General features: G+C 37.9%; 1 protein-coding gene and 1 pseudogene across 4 annotated transcripts in view; one reads left to right on the forward strand and one right to left on the reverse strand.

The window, feature by feature from the left end:
- TC2N (tandem C2 domains, nuclear) overlaps positions 1-20,091 on the reverse strand; it is a 40,389-nt gene extending 20,298 nt beyond the window's left edge. For 2 of the 4 annotated variants that reach the window (XM_061395114.1, XM_061395116.1), the window contains exons 1-3: positions 19,986-20,091; positions 6,693-6,815; positions 5,103-5,336 (exon numbers count right to left, since the gene is read on the reverse strand). In XM_061395114.1, the coding sequence (XP_061251098.1) occupies positions 5,103-5,336; positions 6,693-6,759 (301 nt within the window). In that variant the 5' untranslated portion in view covers positions 6,760-6,815; positions 19,986-20,091. Of the gene's footprint in view, positions 1-5,102; positions 5,337-6,692; positions 6,816-8,677; positions 8,832-19,845 lie in introns of those variants that run through there. The other 2 variants (XM_061395113.1, XM_061395115.1) reach the window with 2 other exon arrangements.
- Positions 3,422-3,778, forward strand: LOC133234498 (ribosomal biogenesis factor-like; annotated as a pseudogene).
- Positions 20,092-20,384: the final 293 nt, after the last annotated feature.

Here is a 20,384-nt window from a genome sequence, read left to right on the forward strand (position 1 = left end):
GACACTGTTTCCACTGTTTCCCCATCTATTTCCCATGAAGTGATGGGACCAGATGCCATGATCTTCATTTTCTGAATGTTGAGCTTTAAGCCAACTTTTTCACTCTCCTCTTTCACCTTCATCAAGAGGCTTTTTAGTTCCTCTTCACTTTCTGCCATAAGGGTGGTGTCACCTGCATATCTGAGGTTATTGATATTTCTCCCGGCAATCTTGATTCCAGCTTGTGCTTCTTCCAGTCCAGCATTTCTCATGATGTACTCTGCATATAAGTTAAATAAGCAGGATGACAATATACAGCCTTGACGTATTTCTTTTCCTGTTTGGAACCAGTCTGTTGTTCCATGTCCAGTTCTAACTGTTGCTTCCTGACCTGCATATAGGTTTCTCAAGAGGCAGGTCAGGTGGTCTGGTATTCCCATCTCTTTCAGAATTTTCAATAGTTTATTGTGATCCACACAGTCAAAGGCTTTGGCATAGGCAATAAAGCAGAAATAGATGTTTTTCTGGAACTCTCTTGCTTTTTCCATGATCCAGCGGATGTTGGCAATTTGATCTCTGGTTCCTTTGCCTTTTCTAAAATCAGCTTGAACATTTGAAAGTTCACGGTTCACATATTGCTGAAACCTGGCTTGGAGAATTTTGAGCATTACTTTACTAGCGTGTGAGATGAGTGCAATTGTGCAGTAGTTTGAGCATTGTTTGGCATTGCCTTTCTTTGGGATTGGAATGAAAACTGACCTTTTCCAGTCCTGTGGCCACTGCTGAGTTTTCCAAATTTGCTGGCATATTGAGTGCAGCACTTTCACAGCATCATCTTTCAGGATTTGGAATAGCTCAACTGGAATTCCATCACCTCCACTAGCTTTGTTCATAGTGATACTTTCTAAGGCCCACTTGACTTCACATTCCAGGATGTCTGGCTCTAGGTCAGTGATCACACCATCGTGATTATCTGGGTCATGAAGATCTTTTTTGTACAGTTCTTCTTTGTATTCTTGCCACCTTTTCTTAATAGCTTCTGCTTCTGTTAGGTCCATACCATTTCTGTCCTTTATTGAGCCCATCTTAGCATAAAATGTTCCCTTGGTATCTCTAATTTTCTTGAAGAGATCTCTAGTCTTTCCCATTCTCTTGTTTTCCTCTATTTCTTTGCACTGATCACTGAGGAAGGCTTTCTTATCTCTCCTTGCTATTCTTTGGAACTCTGCATTCAGATGCTTATATCATTCCTTTTCTCCTATGCTTTTCACTTCTCTTCTTTTCAAAGCTATTTGTAAGGCCTTCCCAGACAGCCAGTTTGCTTTTTTGCATTTCTTTTCCATGGGGATGGTCTTGATCCCTGTCTCCTATACAGTATCATGAACCTCCGTCCATAGTTCATCAGGCACTCTATCTATCAGATCTAGTCCCTTAAATCTATTTCTAACTTCCACTGTATAATCATAAGGGATTTGATATAGGTCATACCTGAATGGTCTAGTGGTTTTCCCTACTTTCTTCAATTTAAGTCTGAATCTGGCACTAAGGAGTTCACGATCTGAGTCAGTCAGCTCCCAGTCTTGTTTTTTCTGACTGTATAGAGCTTCTCCATCTTTGGCTACAAAGAATATAATTAATCTGATTTTGGTGTTGACCATCTGGTGATGTCCATGTGTAGAGTCTTCTCTTGTGTTGTTGGAAGAGGGTGTTTGCTATGACCAGTGTGTTCTCTTGGCAAAACTCTATTAGCCTTTGCCCTGCTTCATTCCATATTCCAAGGCCAAATTCGACTGTTACTCCAGGTGTTTCTTGACTTCCTACTTTTGTATTCCAGTTCCCTATAATGAAAAGGACATCTCTTTTGGGTGTTAGTTCTAAAAGGTCTTGTAGGTCTTCATAGAACCATTCAACTTCAGCTTCTTCAGCATTACTGGTTGGGGCATAGGCTTGGATTACTGTGATATTGAATGGTTTGCCTTAGAAACGAACAGAGATCATTCTGTCGTTTTGGAGATCACATCCAAGTACTGCATTTCAGACTCTTTAGTTGACCATGATGGCTACCCCATTTCTTCTAAGGGATTCCTGCCCACAGTAGTAGATATAATGGTCATCTGAGTTAAATTCACCCATTCCAGTCCATTTTAGTTCGCTGATTCCTAGAATGTCAACGTTCACTCTTGCCATCTCCTGTTTGACTACTTCCAATTTGCCTCGATTCATGGACCTAACATTCCAGTTTCCTATGCAATATTGCTCTTTACAGCATCAGACCTTAAGTCGCTTCAGTCATGTCCAAATCTTTGTGACCGTATGAACTGCAGTCCTCCAGGTTCCTCTGTCCATGGGATTCTCCAGGCAAGAATACTGGAGTGGGTTGCTATGCCCTCCTCCAGGGGATTTTCTCAACCTAGGGATTAAACCTGCATCTCTTAGGTCACCTGGATTAGGCAGGCAGGTTCTTGACCACTACCACCACCTGGGAAGTCCAACTCTCCTCTAGATAACTATAATAACCAATCAAAACAAACAAACAAAATACCCTGAAGGCACTAGAGTGTGAAAAAAAAAAGTAGTAAGGATTCTAAACAGCACTTTAGGACAAAGGGGAATGGACACCCGTTTTTAATGACTTTTAGCCTTTGGGCAGGCCAAAATTGGCACTGTATTGGGGGGTGGGGGGAGGGCAGATAAAATTCCAGTAGAAAATCCAGTGTTTCTGGCCTGAAGAACATAGAGCAGAGTATAGAGCAACCACAGCTGCTAGAAATAAGGTGGAAATCTTGAAGAGGAGAAAACCCCAAATTCTGTGACTAAAAGTCTGCTCAAATATCTGGCTGATCCCTGAACCACACATGTGTGATACAGGCTCCCAATAAGGATTAAAAAAAAAAAAAAAGTACTAAGCTCGGATAGCAGCTGCCACCAAAGGCACAGAATCTGCCACACAGTACAACCAGGTTAATTAACTGCTGAAGTTAAGGAAGGAGGAAGGAAAGGACGAAAGGAGGAAGGGAAGGAAGGGGGAAAAAAAAACTGTCAAGAGTAATATAACAGATTCCAGAGTCTCCACAACATGACATCCAATGTCCAGAATACAATCCAAAATCACTCCACATACAAAGAAATGGGACTCCATTCTCAAAAAAGGACAATCCACAGAATTCAAATCTGGAAGACCCAGATGTTAGAATAGTACACAAAGATGTTAAAACTCAAAGAAATAAAAGAAAATAGGTTCATGATTACTGGGGATGGGGGCAGAAACCACAGAAAAATAGAAACTATGAAAAGAAGAATCAAATGTAAATATTACAATGGAAAAATATATCTAAAATTAAAAACTCACTGGACGGGCTTAATGGCTGAAAGGAAATAATGGAGGAGAGACAGTGAACCTGAAAATAGGTCATTATTACCAAACCTTAAGAATACAGAGGAGATGCGTGCATATGGCGTCACCTGGAACTTGAACAGCTGCACGAGGCTATCAGAGACGATGGCCAAGAACAAACTAAGAGGGCAGAAGTCCAGGAACATTCCAAATAGCCAGCCAAAAAAGCTTTAAGGTTAAAAATAAAGCAAAACCAGCTCCCACTAATCTTAACAAGATAAATACTGTGAATGATGAAAAGCTAATAGAGTGAGTAAACCTTTTGGAGATATACAAAAGGAACTTGCACACTTCTTAAAAGGCTTTTCACTTGAACCTCTGCAGAAACAGCTGATTGCTCAGCAGTGTCATGAAAGCAAACCAGCTAATGTTGATGAAACTATAAGATTAGTGGTTCAGTTGTAATACACTGATGATGCATCAAATTGCCCCAAAAGAACAACAAATTAAATGTTTTACATTTAAAAAAAAAATAGAGAGGAGGAAAAAAATTGGGGAAAAAAAGAAGCTTCATAGACAAATAAGACAATATCACACGGTCCAACATATGTGTAATTGGTATTCCGTAAGGAGAGAGAAAGGATGGGGCAGAAAAAGTACTTAGAGAAATACTATAGATCTTGACAGGAGGTTGGATCACATTGGTATACACATTTGTCAAAACTCAACAAACATACACTTACAACGTGGGCAGTTAATTCTGTTTAAAGTTTATGTCAAAAGAAGGAAACTATAAATAACTGAACTCTAGTAAATGATATATATATACTTAAATATTTAGAGAGAAGTGTACTGATGTCTACAATTTACTCTGAAATGCATTCGCCCCCTACCCTCAAAAGAATTACTAATGGTTAAGGAAATGGATAGATAGATATGTGATAAAGTATATATAGTAAAAATGTTAATGACAGAATCTATTTGGTAGATATACAGGCATTCACCATTAAGTTCTTTCAATTATTCTGCATGTTTGAAAATTTCCATAATAAAATTTTTAGGGAAATAAACCATTGTGACTGTTTCAATGAACTAAAACAAACTATTTCTAAAATACAAGTTACATGTTGCTTCCTTTTATCTTCCTTAGTCCATTGGCCTCTAGAATATCAGCCAAAATTCAACCAATGAATCTACCTCATTCAAGTGGCTGTTTAGATTGGGAAGCGTTTTTAGACTGAGAAGTATAATAATGAAAAAGAAGGGAAGGGAGGAACACTACTTCATTGCTTCCTCATTTCTCTTTACACTAAAATTTAGAACATAATATTTCCTATATTATTGACCAAAACAAGAATAATTTCTCTATTTTTTCTTTCTAAATGTGTGAAGGATTAACTGACATATTACAATTATATTACTCCTTTAAATAAGAATACTAGAGTGGGTTGTCATACCCTCCTCCAGAGGATCTTCCCGACCCAAGGATCAAACCCCATCTCCTGCATTGTCAGGTGGGTTCTTTACCACTAGTGCCACCTGCAAAGCCCTAAAAAAAGGCCAATTCTACACACAAATGTGTCAGATATCATAATGGGACTTTTCAAAAACACTGTGCACTGAATTCCTCTATAGAAGAAGCAAGACATTTTAAAAAATGAAATGTCAAATTTGTACACAAAGATATTTTATATCTTTATATATATATAAAAGAGCAAATTAAATAACAGCAATAACAACATTTAAATGCTGCATGTTGATTTTTAAATCCTGCCATTTGATTGTTTACCTTCTAGTTCTTCCAACTGTGAAGGAGTTCCTTGCATCCTGGGCTGAATATAAGATAACTTAAACCTGGGCACCACAAATGGTACTTCTTTGCCATCAGATGGTAACTTGGAAAGTAAATAATCCTCAGTACAGCCAACCTGAGGCTTTACAGAAACAGAAGTCAATGGGGGTATAGAGATAGTAGTATTTTGACTATGTGATACTGCTGCTTTAAAGTCTCTTTCCACAGATACTGCATAGAAAAGAAGAGAAAAGAAAAGAAAAAATTACAAATATGCATGGAGATTTATGCATATAATAATCTAAACCTAATATGCTTTGGTACTTATTTAACCATTTTAAAAGAAACTGTTGACACATAAACTACTTTTAGGTCTTATCAAGCACTCTGGAATCTACATTAATTCTGCCTAGCCAATATTTGAGAAGTTAATATACTACCAAAGTGTATTAACTTATCATAATGGTAAAAGCAGTTTCTAAAGAATCTCATTTCCAGAAAAGAGTTCATAGATGGAAAACAGGTTAATTTTGTAGTTAATTTCACAGTGCTTTCAAATAAATATTCATCTAGTCATTTAAATAAAATACTGTCAACAAAACAATTCTTATTGTTAATACTAATGGTTAATTTCAGCCTTAAATGCCAAAAGCTACTTTGAAAAGAAGCTAAAGGTCTCCATGTCTACAAAAAAAATCTTTACTAAACCACAAAATAAAATTTACTTTGACCCTAGTATAATATCAACTCCTCTGTGCTAGCTTCTGTGACCTCTTTTGTTTATTACCTTGAAAGATATGTGATTCCTAGGCTGTGTGACTTAGGATGAGGAAGTAAGAAACATCTAGAGCTAATCTTTATGTATAATTAATACTGTCTATAGACAGAATGAAAGCACAACTACTACTCTGTTGGAATTTATGAAATATTTTATTATGAAAAAGAAGCCTTCATATTCAAATATAGTAGGAAGCTATCTATGCTTTAGACTAAGAAATATAAGAAAGAACCAAGAAAAATAAAGTTCCAGTCATAACCTTGAAGGGCTGAGAAAACCCATGCAATAGCAAGGGAAATCTCCAGGAGTCCTTGATAAGTGTGGCTCTTGATAAAGTTACAGGTTTCTTCTCTATTGGTCACTCATTCATCCGTGGAAGGCATGTTTTAAAGCATTGTTCATAAACTGGAAACTGTCTGTATTTAAGTTAAAACATTTGCCAGAGTATGTTATTCCCCAAATACTTCTCTTCCTACTTTTGCTCACACTATTTCATCCACCATAACACGCATGTCTAATCCTCACTTTCTCTTACTTCCTTCTTCCCACTTGGCTTGCTAAAATCCACTTCAAACTTCCGTACCACAGGCCATCTTCTTGTGGTAATGTTCTAGAGTGTCTCCTATGTTGAACTCATCTTTCTCTCCCCTATGCTCCAAGGTACTTTTCATACCTAGCTAGTGTGCCTCACATTTATGTTTCTGACCCCCTCATGAAGTTAAAAAATATGTCTCATTTACATTTATATCACAAAATGCCACAAATAAAGGCATTAAATAAATGCTGAAGTCAAAAAGAAGCAAACTCACAGTTGTGTTTTTCTGTTCCACCATAGAAACATCCTCTGCAGCAACTCTTTATAAATTCTGTTGCCATTACATTAAATCTCCAATATCCAGCAAAAGATACAAACTTCCGATTTTAATATTAATCTGTTGGAAGAATAGAATACAAGTTAACATGATCATGCATAATGTCATTAGGTATCATTAAATAAATGATATTATCTGTCTTTCTAAAGCATTATGAGGGCTCCAAAGCAAAAAAAAAATTGTTTAGAGAAGATAGATTTTTTGTTCCTTTACGTAATTCTATATAACTTTGGATCCTTCTAAGTTATTAAAATAACATGCTTAAAAATTACTAATTGAACAATCTCAATGTTAAATCTGGAAAAAAATTCCACTCTCAATTTTCTCTTTCAGCTGATATATCTAAATCAATGTCCAAATAAAATTTGCAAGAATATATGGCATTCATAAAAAGTGTGAGAAAATTTTCACTTCTTCCAAATCAATTCTGTTGGTAATCCAAAGGTCCAATGAGGGCCAATAAACAAACAACTTCATACTTTGTGAGTTAGTTTAATGCAGAGAAGTACACTAACAGAAAAATCTGTCTTAAACATACACTAACACATATTCTTCCTCTCTCTCTCTCTCTCTCTCTCTCTCTCTCTCACACACACACACGTACACGCTAACTAAACCACAAATAAGATCTATTGGAAATAAAGACAGTCTATTCTAAATTTACCAGAAACATAAAATGGTATACAAAGCCAATTGCCCACCTTGGCTTCAGTGACTTTGTTCCAAATGCATTCTCATTTACACCTACTTAAACCAAAATTTTTCATGGGAAATTTCAAATGTATGCAAGAGGAGACAAAATTGTACAACAAACCCCCTACCACCTGGACTAAACAATGATCAGTTCAGTTCAATTCAGTTGCTCAGTCGTGTCCGACTCTTTGTGACTCCATGAACCAGAGCACACCAGGCCTCCCTGTCCATCACCAACTCCCAGAGTTTACTCAAACCCATGTCCATTGAGTCAGTCGGTGATGCCATCCAACCATCTCATCCTCTGTCATCCCCTTCTCCTCCTGCCCTCAATCTTTCCCAGCATCAGGTGGGAAAGTATTGGAGTTTCAGCTTCAGCATCAGCTTGTGGCAAATCTTAATTCATCTCACTGTTCATTATCTTTTGTCCATCTTTCTATATAATTACCAGTCCTTTTCTTCCTCAGTTTTAGAGGATAAATATTTGAAAGACTAATGCAACGTCCATAATGTAAGTGGTAAAACATTCTTCCAGTTTGTCACTGTCTTTTCAATTTGATGATGGTGTTTTCTGCTATGCAAAAAACAGAAGTGGGAGTGTGTATGTGTATATATAAACAGGCATATATACAAACATACATACATATATGGGTGTGTGAATACTGTACATCCCAGTAGTGTGTGAACAGGATCCAATCCTATCTTCTCTCAATTGACTATCCTAGTATCACAAACACCACTTATTAAAAATTAAAATTTAATTAAAAATTAAAGATTCCATATTTTCTACACTGATTTTAGGATGCTGCTTTTATTACAGACTAAATTTCCACATGCCACTGGGCTTGGGTTTTATAGTTTGTATTCAATTGATTTGTATTCCTGAACCAATACCACATTTTAAAAATCATGGGACTTCCCTTGTGGTCCAGTGGTTAAGAATCTGCCTTCCAATGCAGGGAACACAGGTTCAATCCCTGGTCAGGGAACTAAGATCCCACATGTTGTGAGGCAACTAAGTCCATGTGCTACAACTACTGAGTCCATGTGCCCTAAAGCCCATGCTCTGCGACAAGAAAAGCCCTCAGCTGCAACTAGAGAAAGCCTGCTGCTGCTGCTAAGTCACTTCAGTCGTGTCCGACTTTGTTCGACCCTATAGACGGCAGCCCACCAGGTTCCCCCGTCCCTGGGATTCTCCAGGCAAGAACACCCAGGTGGGTTGCCATTACCTTCTCCAATGCATGAAAATGAAAAGTGAAAGTAAAGTCGCTCAGTCGTGTCTGACTCTTCGAGACCCCATGGACTGCAGCCTACCAGGCTCCTCCATCCATGGGATTTTCCAGGCAAGAGGACTGGAGTAGGGTGCCATTGCCTTCTCCGAGAGAAAGCCTGCATGCCACAACAAAGACCCAGTGCAGCCAAAAAAAAAAAAAAATTATAAGGCTTATGTTTCAATATCCAGTAAAGCTAGACTTCTATTCTTACTAGTCTTCAATTTCAAAATTTTCCTAGCTATGCTTACTTGTCTGTTTTTACAAATAAACTTTATAATTAGTCCAGACCTAGGAATTAAAAGTCTGATATTTTTATTGAGATCATGTTACATTTATATATTATTTTAGAAAAAAACTGACATCTTTAGGATGTAGAGTCTTCTGATTCAAAATACCTGTTCAAGTTTATGTTTGTATCTTTGGGAGTTTTTTATAGTTTTCCTCATAAATTTTGAACTTCTATTAAGTGTATGCCCATAAAATTTATTTGGCTAAATGGCACCTTTTCTCCCATTATATCTTGTAATTTATTATTATTTTTTAATTTATACATTTTTTCAAAGGCCCTTCTCAGTCTCAGTTTAGAGGATGCATTCCCTGACATGCCATATCATACTAATTTTTCTCATCTTTAAACATCTAGTGAATTTTTTTTTAAGTTTTACATTTTTCATGACATTTCATGACAACTGTTCTATCTCCCCTGCTAGAATAAAAACTTTCCAGAAACAATATTGTACTCACTTTTCTACTTAACACTCAGAACCTTGTATGATACTGGGAATACAACAGGAACTCAGCAAATATGTAGTTGATAGACAATGAAACAATGTAGAATAACTAGGTTATATAAAAACTGGGTTGGGAAGATCCCTTTGAGGAGGAAATGGCAACCCACTCCAGTATTCTTGCCTGGAGAATTCTATGGACAGAGAAGCCTGGCGGGTTATAGTCCACAGGGTCACAAAGAGTCGGACAAGACTGAGTGACTAACACTATATAAAAACTCCTAACATGCTCATCAAACTACATTTCTGGACTTGTCAACTTGCAACTACTTTACATTAATTATGAGGGGAATGTGAGGGGACTGGTTAAAAATGATTACTGCTTCTGGGAGAAGAGTTTTCAAAGTTTACACAGCCTTGAACCATCCAAAATGAACTGGAGATGAGAGAGGGATTCTTATATAAATAAGAATAATGGAGCTAGTTTGTTATGACAGACTACTGGAGAGCAGAGACGGGTACACAGAAAGAAGCACAAACATCAGTGGAAGGTCCTACTTAAGTATTCAGTATAGTACTGATCAGAGCATGCATATAGAGAAACTACACAAGACTGAAGGAAGACCACCAAAAAATGTTACAAAGACCATAACAACCTTTACTAAGGTCAGTAATAATGCCTATCCCCACCAACCAAATTGGAAAAATCTCACACAGAATACTGAATAGAGGACTCAGAGAGACTTGCCTTAGTGGTAGGGAATAAATAGCCCTACATTAAAGACTAGTCTGACCTAACAAATCTTAACAACAAGTCTCAAAAGGATCAAACTATTTCTAAGAAATTTAACTATGTTCCAAAGCAGAAAATAATTATAGAAACCTAAATATATATATCACAAAAGGTAAAATTTACAATCTCTGGTAGCAATCAATAAAAAATTACCTTCATACAAAGAAAGGGAAAAAAATAATGCAGAGAAAAATCCATCAATTGGAACCAATACAGATATGAACAGTTAAGGACCTCAAAACAGTTATAAGTGATTCTATATGTGCAAAAAGTTAAGTAGAAACTTGGAAGAATCAAAAAAAAGACACAAACCAACTTCTAAAGAGGACTATAGTGTTTGAGATGGAAAAAATACTGATGGCATTAATACAGCAGATTAGATACTGCAAAAGCAACAATAAGCACAGCAATGAGACCCCAAATGAAATACAAAAAGGAAAAAAAAGAATAAAAACAAAATGAAAAACATATCTCAGACCCATGAAACAATTTCAAGAAGCCTAATATACATGCTTTTGAACTGTGGTATTGGAGAAGACTCTTGAGAGTCCCTTGGACTGCAAGGAGATCCAACCAGTCCATTCTGAAGGAGATCAGCCCTGGGATTTCTTTGGAAGGAATGATGCTAAAGCTGAAACTCCAATATTTTTGCCACTTCATGTGAAGAGTTGACTCATTGGAAAAGACTCTGACACTGGGAGGGATTGGGGGCAGGAAGAGAAGGGGACGACAGAGGATGAGATGGCTGGATGGCATCACTGACTCGATGGATGTGAGTCTGAGTGAACTCCGGGAGCTGGTGATGGACAGGGAGGCCTGGAGTGCTGCCATTCATGGGGTTGCAAAGAGTCGGACACAACTGAGCGACTGAATTGAACTGAACTGAATATACATGTATTGAAATTCATGACAGTAATGGGGAGGCAGAAAAAAATTTTTTAAGAAATAATACTAAAATTTTCCAAATATGAGACATACAAAGCTCAGGTCTAAGAAACTCAACAAACACTAAGCTTAGAAACTATGAAGAAAATTATGCCAAGGCACGTCATATTAAAATGGCTCATACATCCAATACAAAACATTTTTTAAAACCACTACAACTCAATAATAAAAAGAAAAGTAATCCATTTTAAAAAGGATTTGGACAGACACATCTCCACAAAAAATGGCCAAAGTGGCCAAAAAAGTACATTAAAAACACATTTAACACCATAATTCATTAAGGAAATGCAAGTTAAACTACAATGAGATAATACTATACACTTGTTAGAAATAATGAAATTGCAAAGACTGACCATTTCAAGCATGTGGAATAAATAGAACTCTCATTTTCAACAGGTGGGACTATAAAATGGTTTGGCAGTTTAAGTTAAACATACAGCTACCATATGATCCAGACATTTCTTTCCTAGGTATTTATTCAAGAAAAAAGAAATTTTATATCTATACAAAGACTGGTACATTAGTGTTCACAGAAGCTCTATTTGAACAGCCAAAACATAGAAATTATCAAATATCCATCAACAGATGCATAAACAATTGGGTATACTTTAATAACTAATCTGTGGATTGGCGTCTTTCCACCTGTACTGGTAGACTTTCCAGTACTAAATTCTCATTCATTATCTCTTTAAATACAGTTTTTGCCCATTCTATATTTCTTTTCTTTCAGGAACGCCATTCACTAAACTTTCTTAACTTCTCGTTCTGATTATTCTAACTTTCATGTATCTTAATCTCTTTCATATCTTCCATTTCTGTATCTTTGAGCTGTATTCTGAATGATTTACTCTGATCTATATTCCAGTTCATTCATTCATTCTCTTGGGATTTGCCTAATTGCCTAATCTGTGGTTAAACTTAACAAATGAGTTTCGAGTTTTTATTACTGCATTTTTCATTAATAGAAATTACATTCAGTTCCTTTTTCAACCAATTTGGTACCTTCTCAGATTCCTGCTCCCTGCATGTATTTTCAATTGTGACTTTTATTTACTTAAATAGAGCCCATCAGGGTTAGTTTAATAATCAATAATTAGTAATTACAATACATAAGCATTTTCAAGTTTTCCTCTAATTGTCCACTGTTTTTGCTGATTCTTGCTCAGGTTGTCTTATTTCCACTTGGTTATCTTTTACAGATTATCCACTGACCTCAAAACTTAACTGGTAGAAATTTTTTAAGCCAAAGACGAAAGTATACTCCTACAGAGAATTTGCATTTGTATATCATATCATTTTAAATTCATGCCGTGACATATAACTTGATTTTAAAATGAGCAAAGGATGTGAACATTTCTCAAAAAAAAAAAGAAAAGAAAAATACAGCTAATAAACACACATAAAGGTGCTCAACATCATCAGTTATTAGGGAAATGCAAATCAAAACCTCAATGAGATACCACTTCACACACACTAAGATAGCTATAATCAAAAAGACAGAGAAAAGTAAGCATTGGTGAGGATGTGGAGAAACTAGAACCCTCATACGTTGTTGGTAGGTGTAGCTGATTTGGAAAACAGTTTGGCAGTTCCTCAAAACAAATACAGAATTACCATATGACCCAGCAATTCATACTTGTAGGTAAGTGGAGAATGAAAATATATTTCCTATGAGAATGGAAAACACATTTCCATACAAAAACTTGTACGCAAATATTCGTAAGAGCCAAGAAGTAGATATAACCAACAACCAAGGAATGGGAAAACAAAGTGTGGTATTATCCATACAATGGAATATCAGTCAGCCATTAAAAAGAATAAAGTACTGATTTACAGTAAACATGAATAATCCTTGAAACAATTATGCTAAGTGAAATAAGACACAAAAGGCATATTATATGATTTCATTCATATCAAAGGCCCAGAGTAAGCAAATCACAGAGACAAAAGTAGATTAGAAGTTGCCAAGAGTTGGGGGAAAAGAAGAATATGGGGAATGACTATCAGTGGTATAAGGTTTTTTTCTGGAGGTAATAAAAGTGGTCTGGAATTAAGATACTGATGATGGTTGTACAACTTCGTGGATATATGAAAATCCACAGAATTATACACCCTTAAGGGTGAATTTTACGGCATATATATAGAGAGAGAGAGAAAGAAAAAAAGATTTTTAAAATTTACATATTGAAATTTTTTTAGACCACCAAAGTGACGTGTACTTCCCCCGTGATCTGGTAGTTTTAACTGCCCAAGGACAGGTTTTTTTTCCCCTTCTGTTTCACTTGGCATTGAGACAACTTTCCTTGCAGATCCCTGAAGGAAGTTTCATCCTTTCCATGACATCACAGACCATTGGGATCCCAGAATTATGGGCAGAAGTCTCTTGTTGGCTAACCGTGAATAAGCCCTGGACTGACTTCTAACTATGCCTCAAACCCTACAAATCTACCAAATTCTTATTCAAATCTAATCAAATTCCCCCAGTTTAGAAACTACCTTCAAAGCAAATAAAGCTCAAGGGCTCCTACAGTCTTAGATTTCCAGCTTTCTCTTAGATTTTGGCATATAAAATCCTAAGTACCTTAAAAAAAATTTTTTTAATACAGCTATTCTTAGCTATTTTCAGTGTGAAGGTTTTTCCAAAGGCCTTAACTATATTCCAAAAGTAAAAATCCAATATTTACTTTTCAAGTTAAAGTTAACTCCAGTGAGTTAGGACAGGATTTGCAAAAACTAAAGACAGCCTAATATAATCCACAATAAAGTAGCTTCGGAAGTACTTGTGACCTTGGGTGACTACAGCAGATATTTAAGACTTAAATAACATATTTCTATATACTCTGATGAAAAGTTTACTTTAGAAAAACCATTAAACTTTAATTTGAGTCCTAAAAGAAGCATGGATAAGTGACTTGTCTTTTAGGTAGGGAGGCTCTTTATATGACTAAGTAAAAGTAAGACTGCAGCAAGGATACACAAAGAGACCAATAAAAGGATAGCCCAGAAACATGTGAACATATGTATGGAAAGTTGACATATGACACTTATAGATTATTGAAAAGAAAAACAGAATATTCAATAAATGATGCTGGGAAGAGCAGATTACCTGTATGGAAAAAAAATGAAACTGGATTCCTACTTCACACCACACAAAAATTAATTTCACATGGGCTAAGGACACAACTATGAAAGGCAACATTTTAAAGCTTTTAGAAGAAAACATCAGACTGTATCTGTTTCGGGGAAAGGAAAGATTTGTTAAACAAGATGTCGAAAGAGCAAACCATAAGGAAAAGCTTGACATATTCAACCACGTTAAACTACAAAATGAATGTGTCTGTCAAAAACCACTATAAAGAAAGTAAAAGACAAGCTGCTGCTGCTGCTGCTGCTAAGTCACATCAGTCGTGTCTGACTCTGTGCTACCCCACAGACGGCAGCCCATCAGGCTCCCCCGTCCCTGGGATTCTCCAGGCAAGAACACTGGAGTGAGTTGCCATTTCCTTCTCCAATGCAGGAAAGTGAAAAGTGAAAGGGAAGTCGCTCAGTCGTGTCCGACTCTTCGTGACCCCATGGACTGCAGCCCACCAGGCTCCTCCGTCCATGGGATTTTCCAGGCAAGAGTACTGGAGTGGGGTGCCATCGCCTTCTCCGAAAAGACAAGCTACTTACTAGAAAAAAGATATTTGCCACAAGCATAACTGATAAGGGATTAGTATACAGAAAATGTATATATATATACGCCAGAAATCAACTTTTAAAAGACAAAAAATTAAAAACAGGCAAAAAACACAGCCATTCCACACATCCATAATTAAGGAAATGTAAATTAAATCCCACCATTTCTCACCTACCAGATGGTTGAAAAGAAAAAATTCAGATTATTACAAATGTACAAATGTCTCAAATGTTGTTGAGAAAGGGAACGTGAATACTTAACACATTGCTTGTGAGAGTATGAACTGTTATAAAGCAATTCAGTATTATCTAGCAAATCTGAAGATCCACAACTCTACTCTGAGGCAAAAAAGCACAGAAAATTCTTACACATGGACACAGAGAAACATGAATAGGTACTGTAATAACAAAATAGCTTTAGTGGCAAAAAGCAAAATCAGATTTTAATATGAAGACTGAAAGCACCCTAAATATCCATCAACAGGAGGATGGATAAACAGTTGTAAATTCATATAATGGAGTGCTATGCAGCAAAAAAAGGAAATGAACTATAACACCACATAGATGACTCTCATAAATACAATTTTGTGTTCCCCAAAAACATGAAACTGAAAGTACATTACTTATGAATACCTACTTATGTAGTAAAACTATACAAAAATTCAAGGAGCATAGCAAAAGACATGATCAAGAAGAAAGATACAATTATGGTTAAAAAAATATGTATTAGTCTATAGCATGATATAGGTACAGGGCATCTATTTTATCTGTAGTCTCTAAACATGTAGATGTATCAAAAGTACTATTTTGCACACATGAAATAATTTTCATTTAAAAATTAAGCAAGCACATGGCTGTGGTATAAATTATGAAAATACAGAAAACTATATGAAGAAAATAAAAATTAACAATAACTCCATAATCCTGAGATAACTACAATACTTAAATAAACATACTTAAATGATGTCTTTTCTTCTACTCTCTAGTTTGTTTTGTTTTGGCTTTGGCCTCTGCCCTGTAGCTTACAGGGTTGTAGTTCCCTGATCAGGGATCAAACCCATCCCCGCTAGAGTGGAAGCACGGAGTCCTAGCCAGTGGATCACCAGGGAATTCCCATTCTACTATTTTTACTCTTTTTTTTTTTTAACAGTTTTATTGAGGTACTGACTTAAGTGAATTGCACATATTTAAAATGTACAATTACATGAGTCAGACATATGTATACAGAAGCGGAAACATCTTTACAACCAAGAAAATGAACATACCCATTAATACAGTCATGGGACAGGGAAGCCTGGCGTGCTGCATTTCAAGGGTCACAAAGAGTTGAACATAACTGAGCAACTGAACTGAACTGACTGATGAATAAATTTGCCATGCCTGAAAGTTACCCCCTTTACATCCATCCCCTTTTCCTTCCCTTGCTGCCCCCTACCCTCAGGTAACCACTGATTGTTTTCTATTACTTTAGTTTGTTGTTTCTAGAGTTTTGTCAGGTATAGTTTGGGCGTAACTTATTCATACGCTTCACTTTAGTAGATACTGCCATCAATTTACACTTCTACCAGCAGAGTACAAGAGTTCCAGTTGTTCCACATACTTATCAACACTTGTTTGCCTTTTCCATTTTTAGCCACTTTTTTCATATCCTAAGAAAAATACACATAAAAGTACTGCCTGAACAAAAAATTTAAACTCTCAGTGAAGACTGAAGTTAAACTCAGAAATTTTCATCTAAGAGCATTTTCCCTTAAATGCATGATAATAACTGAAGCAAAGGCCCTAACTGGTATATGCCTCATGAATTCTGATTCAGCCAAAATGTCTGATACCTATATAAGATTTTTAGAAGAGTCATTGAGATACACACTAGAAAAATCACATGACTTAAAAGTTATTGTTCACTCAGTCGTGTCTGACTCTTTGTGACCCCATGGACTGCAGCACGCCAGGCTTCCCTGTCCGTCACCATTTCCCAGAGCTTGCTCAAACTCATGTCCATTGAGTTGGTGATGCCATTCAACCATCTCATTCTCTGTTGTCCCCTTCTCCTGCCTCCAATCTTTTCCAGCATCTGGGTCTTTTCTAACAAGTCAGCTCTTCACATCAGGTGGCCAAAGTATTTGAGGCTCAGCTTCAGAATCAGTCCTTCCAATGAATAGTCAGGGTTGATTTCCTTTATACTACTCAGGGTTCTCAAGGCAAGAATGTTAAAGTGGTTCCAAGGAGCAAGGGACTCTCAAGTCTTTACCACCACAGTTCAAAAGCATCAAGTCTTTGGCGTTCAGCCTTCTTTATGGTCCAACTCTCACATCCATACATGACTACTGGAAAAACCATAGCTTTGACTATATGAATCTTTGTTGGCAAAGTAATGTCTCTGCTTTTTTAAGATGCTAAGTTGGGAGCATCTAAATACTGGAACTCAGGTGAAATACAATTCAACAGTTTGTTAAAGTGTGACTTTAACACTGACAACATCTGAACTCAACAGATGAAAATACCACTAAAATAGTGTTCATAATTTGAATTGGGGGGATTAAATATTTTCTATTTAATATGCTCAGATACTTGCTCTCAGCTACTACTTAACCAGCAGACAGGAACCATGCTGGGAGATGCTCTTTAATATAAATGTATCCTATTAGCCTTATATTCTTTCCAATCTGACCATAAACTCCCCTATACTCTACTACCCTATCACTTCTTCAAATCTTTGTGTCTCAAAATAAGGATTCTACACTCACTATCTTTATTTCTTCATCTTCTATTTACTCCTCAAAGTCATTCAAATTTGGCTTCCATCCTTATCTTTTTATTGGGTTGGCCAAAAAGGTTCTTCAGGTTTTTCTGTAAGATATGGAAAATCTCAAAATTTTTGGCCAACCCAATATTAAACTATGCTTGTTGAGTTCAATGACAGCCTTCTAACTACCAAAGCCAACAGGCACTTTATCAGTTCCTATCTTCCTGATTCCTCTATTTCATTTGATTCTAAAATAGATTTCTATCCTTTATTAAAACTCTTCCCTTTCCTGGCTTCTATGACACCACTGTCTTAATTTGCTTCCTTCTTTCCTGAACTGCTTCCTTGGTCTCCTTGGCTGTCTCTACCCATCACTTAAGTACTGATATTTTCCATCCTTGGTCTTCCTCTTTTTTTTTTAATTCTACTTACTTGAATCATTTCTTCCACTCTCACAAGATTAAGTATCACAAGTCCATGGGTGGTTTCCAACATTCACAACTCTGATCCTGACTTTAGAAAATCCCTGTACCAATATACCTAACTGCCAACTAGACAGCTCTGCAGAAGGTCCTACAAGAATCACAAGCTCATTTTCTCTCAACCTGAATTAGTCCCTCAGTTTGTTAGTTTTATTTGTGAATACACAATTGTAATTCAAGTGGAGCCAATAAAATACAAGAGGAACTTAAAATTGTTGTTTCTTGAAGAGCTTTTAAAAAAAGAGCAAATTGTTATGAAAGTTTTTTCCTCCACACTCAAAGTCATTAGCAAAAGCTACAAAATACATGATAAAATACCTCAAATCCCAGTTCTCAAAGGCAATCAATATTAATATTTTCTTCCAGAAAGAGCAATTTTTAACTTTGAAAAAGTCACATATCAAAATATTGAACTGGTAAGTACGGAGTGTTGTTACTGTTAACTCTTAATATTTCCAGGCTACTTACAGCAATAAACAGAGTTGGACACGACTGAAGTGACTTAGCAGCAGCAATCAGGGAAAACACCTCTATCAAACAGCCTACTTGGAGGAAAAATCAGTACATTTTTTTTTCTCCATTTATTTATTTATTTTATTTTTTAACTTTCCAATATTGTATTGGTTTTGCCATATATCAGTATATTTTAAAAATGAAAGCAATTCTTTTACATGCTGTATTTTAAAGTAGGGGTCCCGAACTTTTTGGTACTTTTTGGCCCCAGTGACCAGTTTGGTGGAAGAGAATTTTTCCAGGGAGGTGGTGTGTGTGGGGGGAGGCGGGGCAGGGGAGCCAGGGGGGTGCCCCGGGTGGTTTTGGAATGATTTAAGCATATTACATTTATTGTGCACTTTATTCCTATTATTATTACATCAGCTAGACCTCCGATCATCAAGCATTAATCTCATAAGTGGGGGGACCCCTGTTCTAAAGGAATCAATCAGCGTTTTTTGTCTTGGCATTTATCTTACCTATACCTACCATGCGTGTGCCATATAGCCACGATTCATGGGTAGTATTTTCTTGATTTAAAGAAAATCATAGTAAAGAAACAAGAAGAAAAAAAAACTGGAGGAGACAGAAGCCAAATCTAAAAATCTGCTGCTGTTGTTGCTGCTGCTAAGTCGCTTCAGTCGTGTCCGACTAGCCAGGTAGATAATTCATATCTTCCAAAATTCAAAGCAAAGTGGTATTTACCACTCCTCCGCGGATTCAAAAAGTTTCAGAAACATCACAGATAGAAACAATTCTCTAACCAGTTCTCATTAGTTTCTCCAGGTAAAAGAAAAGCCTTCTCTTCCCTCTTAACCCAGAGGCCACCCCAGCCCTCCCCAGCCCCTGCTCTCAGAGCCGGTGGTCAGAAGCGCGCGCCAAGGGCAGGGAGTGGGGCGCGCGGCTGGCTCCACCAGGGCTGGGGTCTCCCCTCCGTCCGGCCCGGGGGTCCCAACGAGGAGACCCGTGAACCCAGCGGACCCAGTGCTCCACAGGGCGAGTCTCTGCCCTCCAGGCCTCAGAGATTCCGATTGTCGAGGAAACTTCCCTCAGGCCCGAGAAAAGCAGGCGTCGCTGAGGAGAATCTTGTACTGAAATAGTGCGACTTTTTTTTTTTTTTTAAGTTAAAGGAGACCAAACCCTACAAAACAATTGCTCCACACACAGCCTCCAGAGGCTGCGGGTGAGGGGGCTATTCAGCCGCCGGCGAGTCCCACCCAGTGGGCCCAGCAACGGCCGCTCGAAGCCACACAGCTTACCCGAGGAAGCGCCCGGGACCCCACACCTGAGCCCCCTGGCTCTCTCCCCCGCCGCGTCCCCGCGGCCTCCACGCTTCGCTCTCGGGGAGTCCCTGCTTCACACGCCGCTGAGGCAGTGCCGCGCGGCCGCGGCCGGTTACCTGCTCGAGGTAGTGGGCGCTGTGGCGTCGCCGCCCGCGGGAACCGTGATTCAGGTCACCTCGCGCTGCCGCGCCCTGAGGCCCCGCCCCCGTCCCCTGAAGACCGCCCCGCCCTCTCTCCAGGTCCGCTCCGCCCCGCCCCCTCAGGTCCGCCCCACCCGACGAGAGGTGCGCGCGGACCCTGAGGCATGGGGCGTGGCCGTCCGTCCCTGCACCTGAGCGCCAGGTGCCTGCGCCCTAGGCTCCTTCCCTCGCCTCTCCCAGCACAGTTCTCAGATACACCCTCTGTAAGGGTCTAAGATGAAGCCACGGAGAAGCCAATGGCACCCCACTCCAGTACTCTTGCCTGGAAAATCCCATGGACGGAGGAGCCTGGAAGGCTGCAGTCCTTGGGGTCGC

The sequence above is a fragment of the Bos javanicus genome, chromosome 21 (assembly GCF_032452875.1).
Source record: "Bos javanicus breed banteng chromosome 21, ARS-OSU_banteng_1.0, whole genome shotgun sequence".
NCBI classification, from domain to species: Eukaryota; Metazoa; Chordata; class Mammalia; order Artiodactyla; family Bovidae; genus Bos; species Bos javanicus.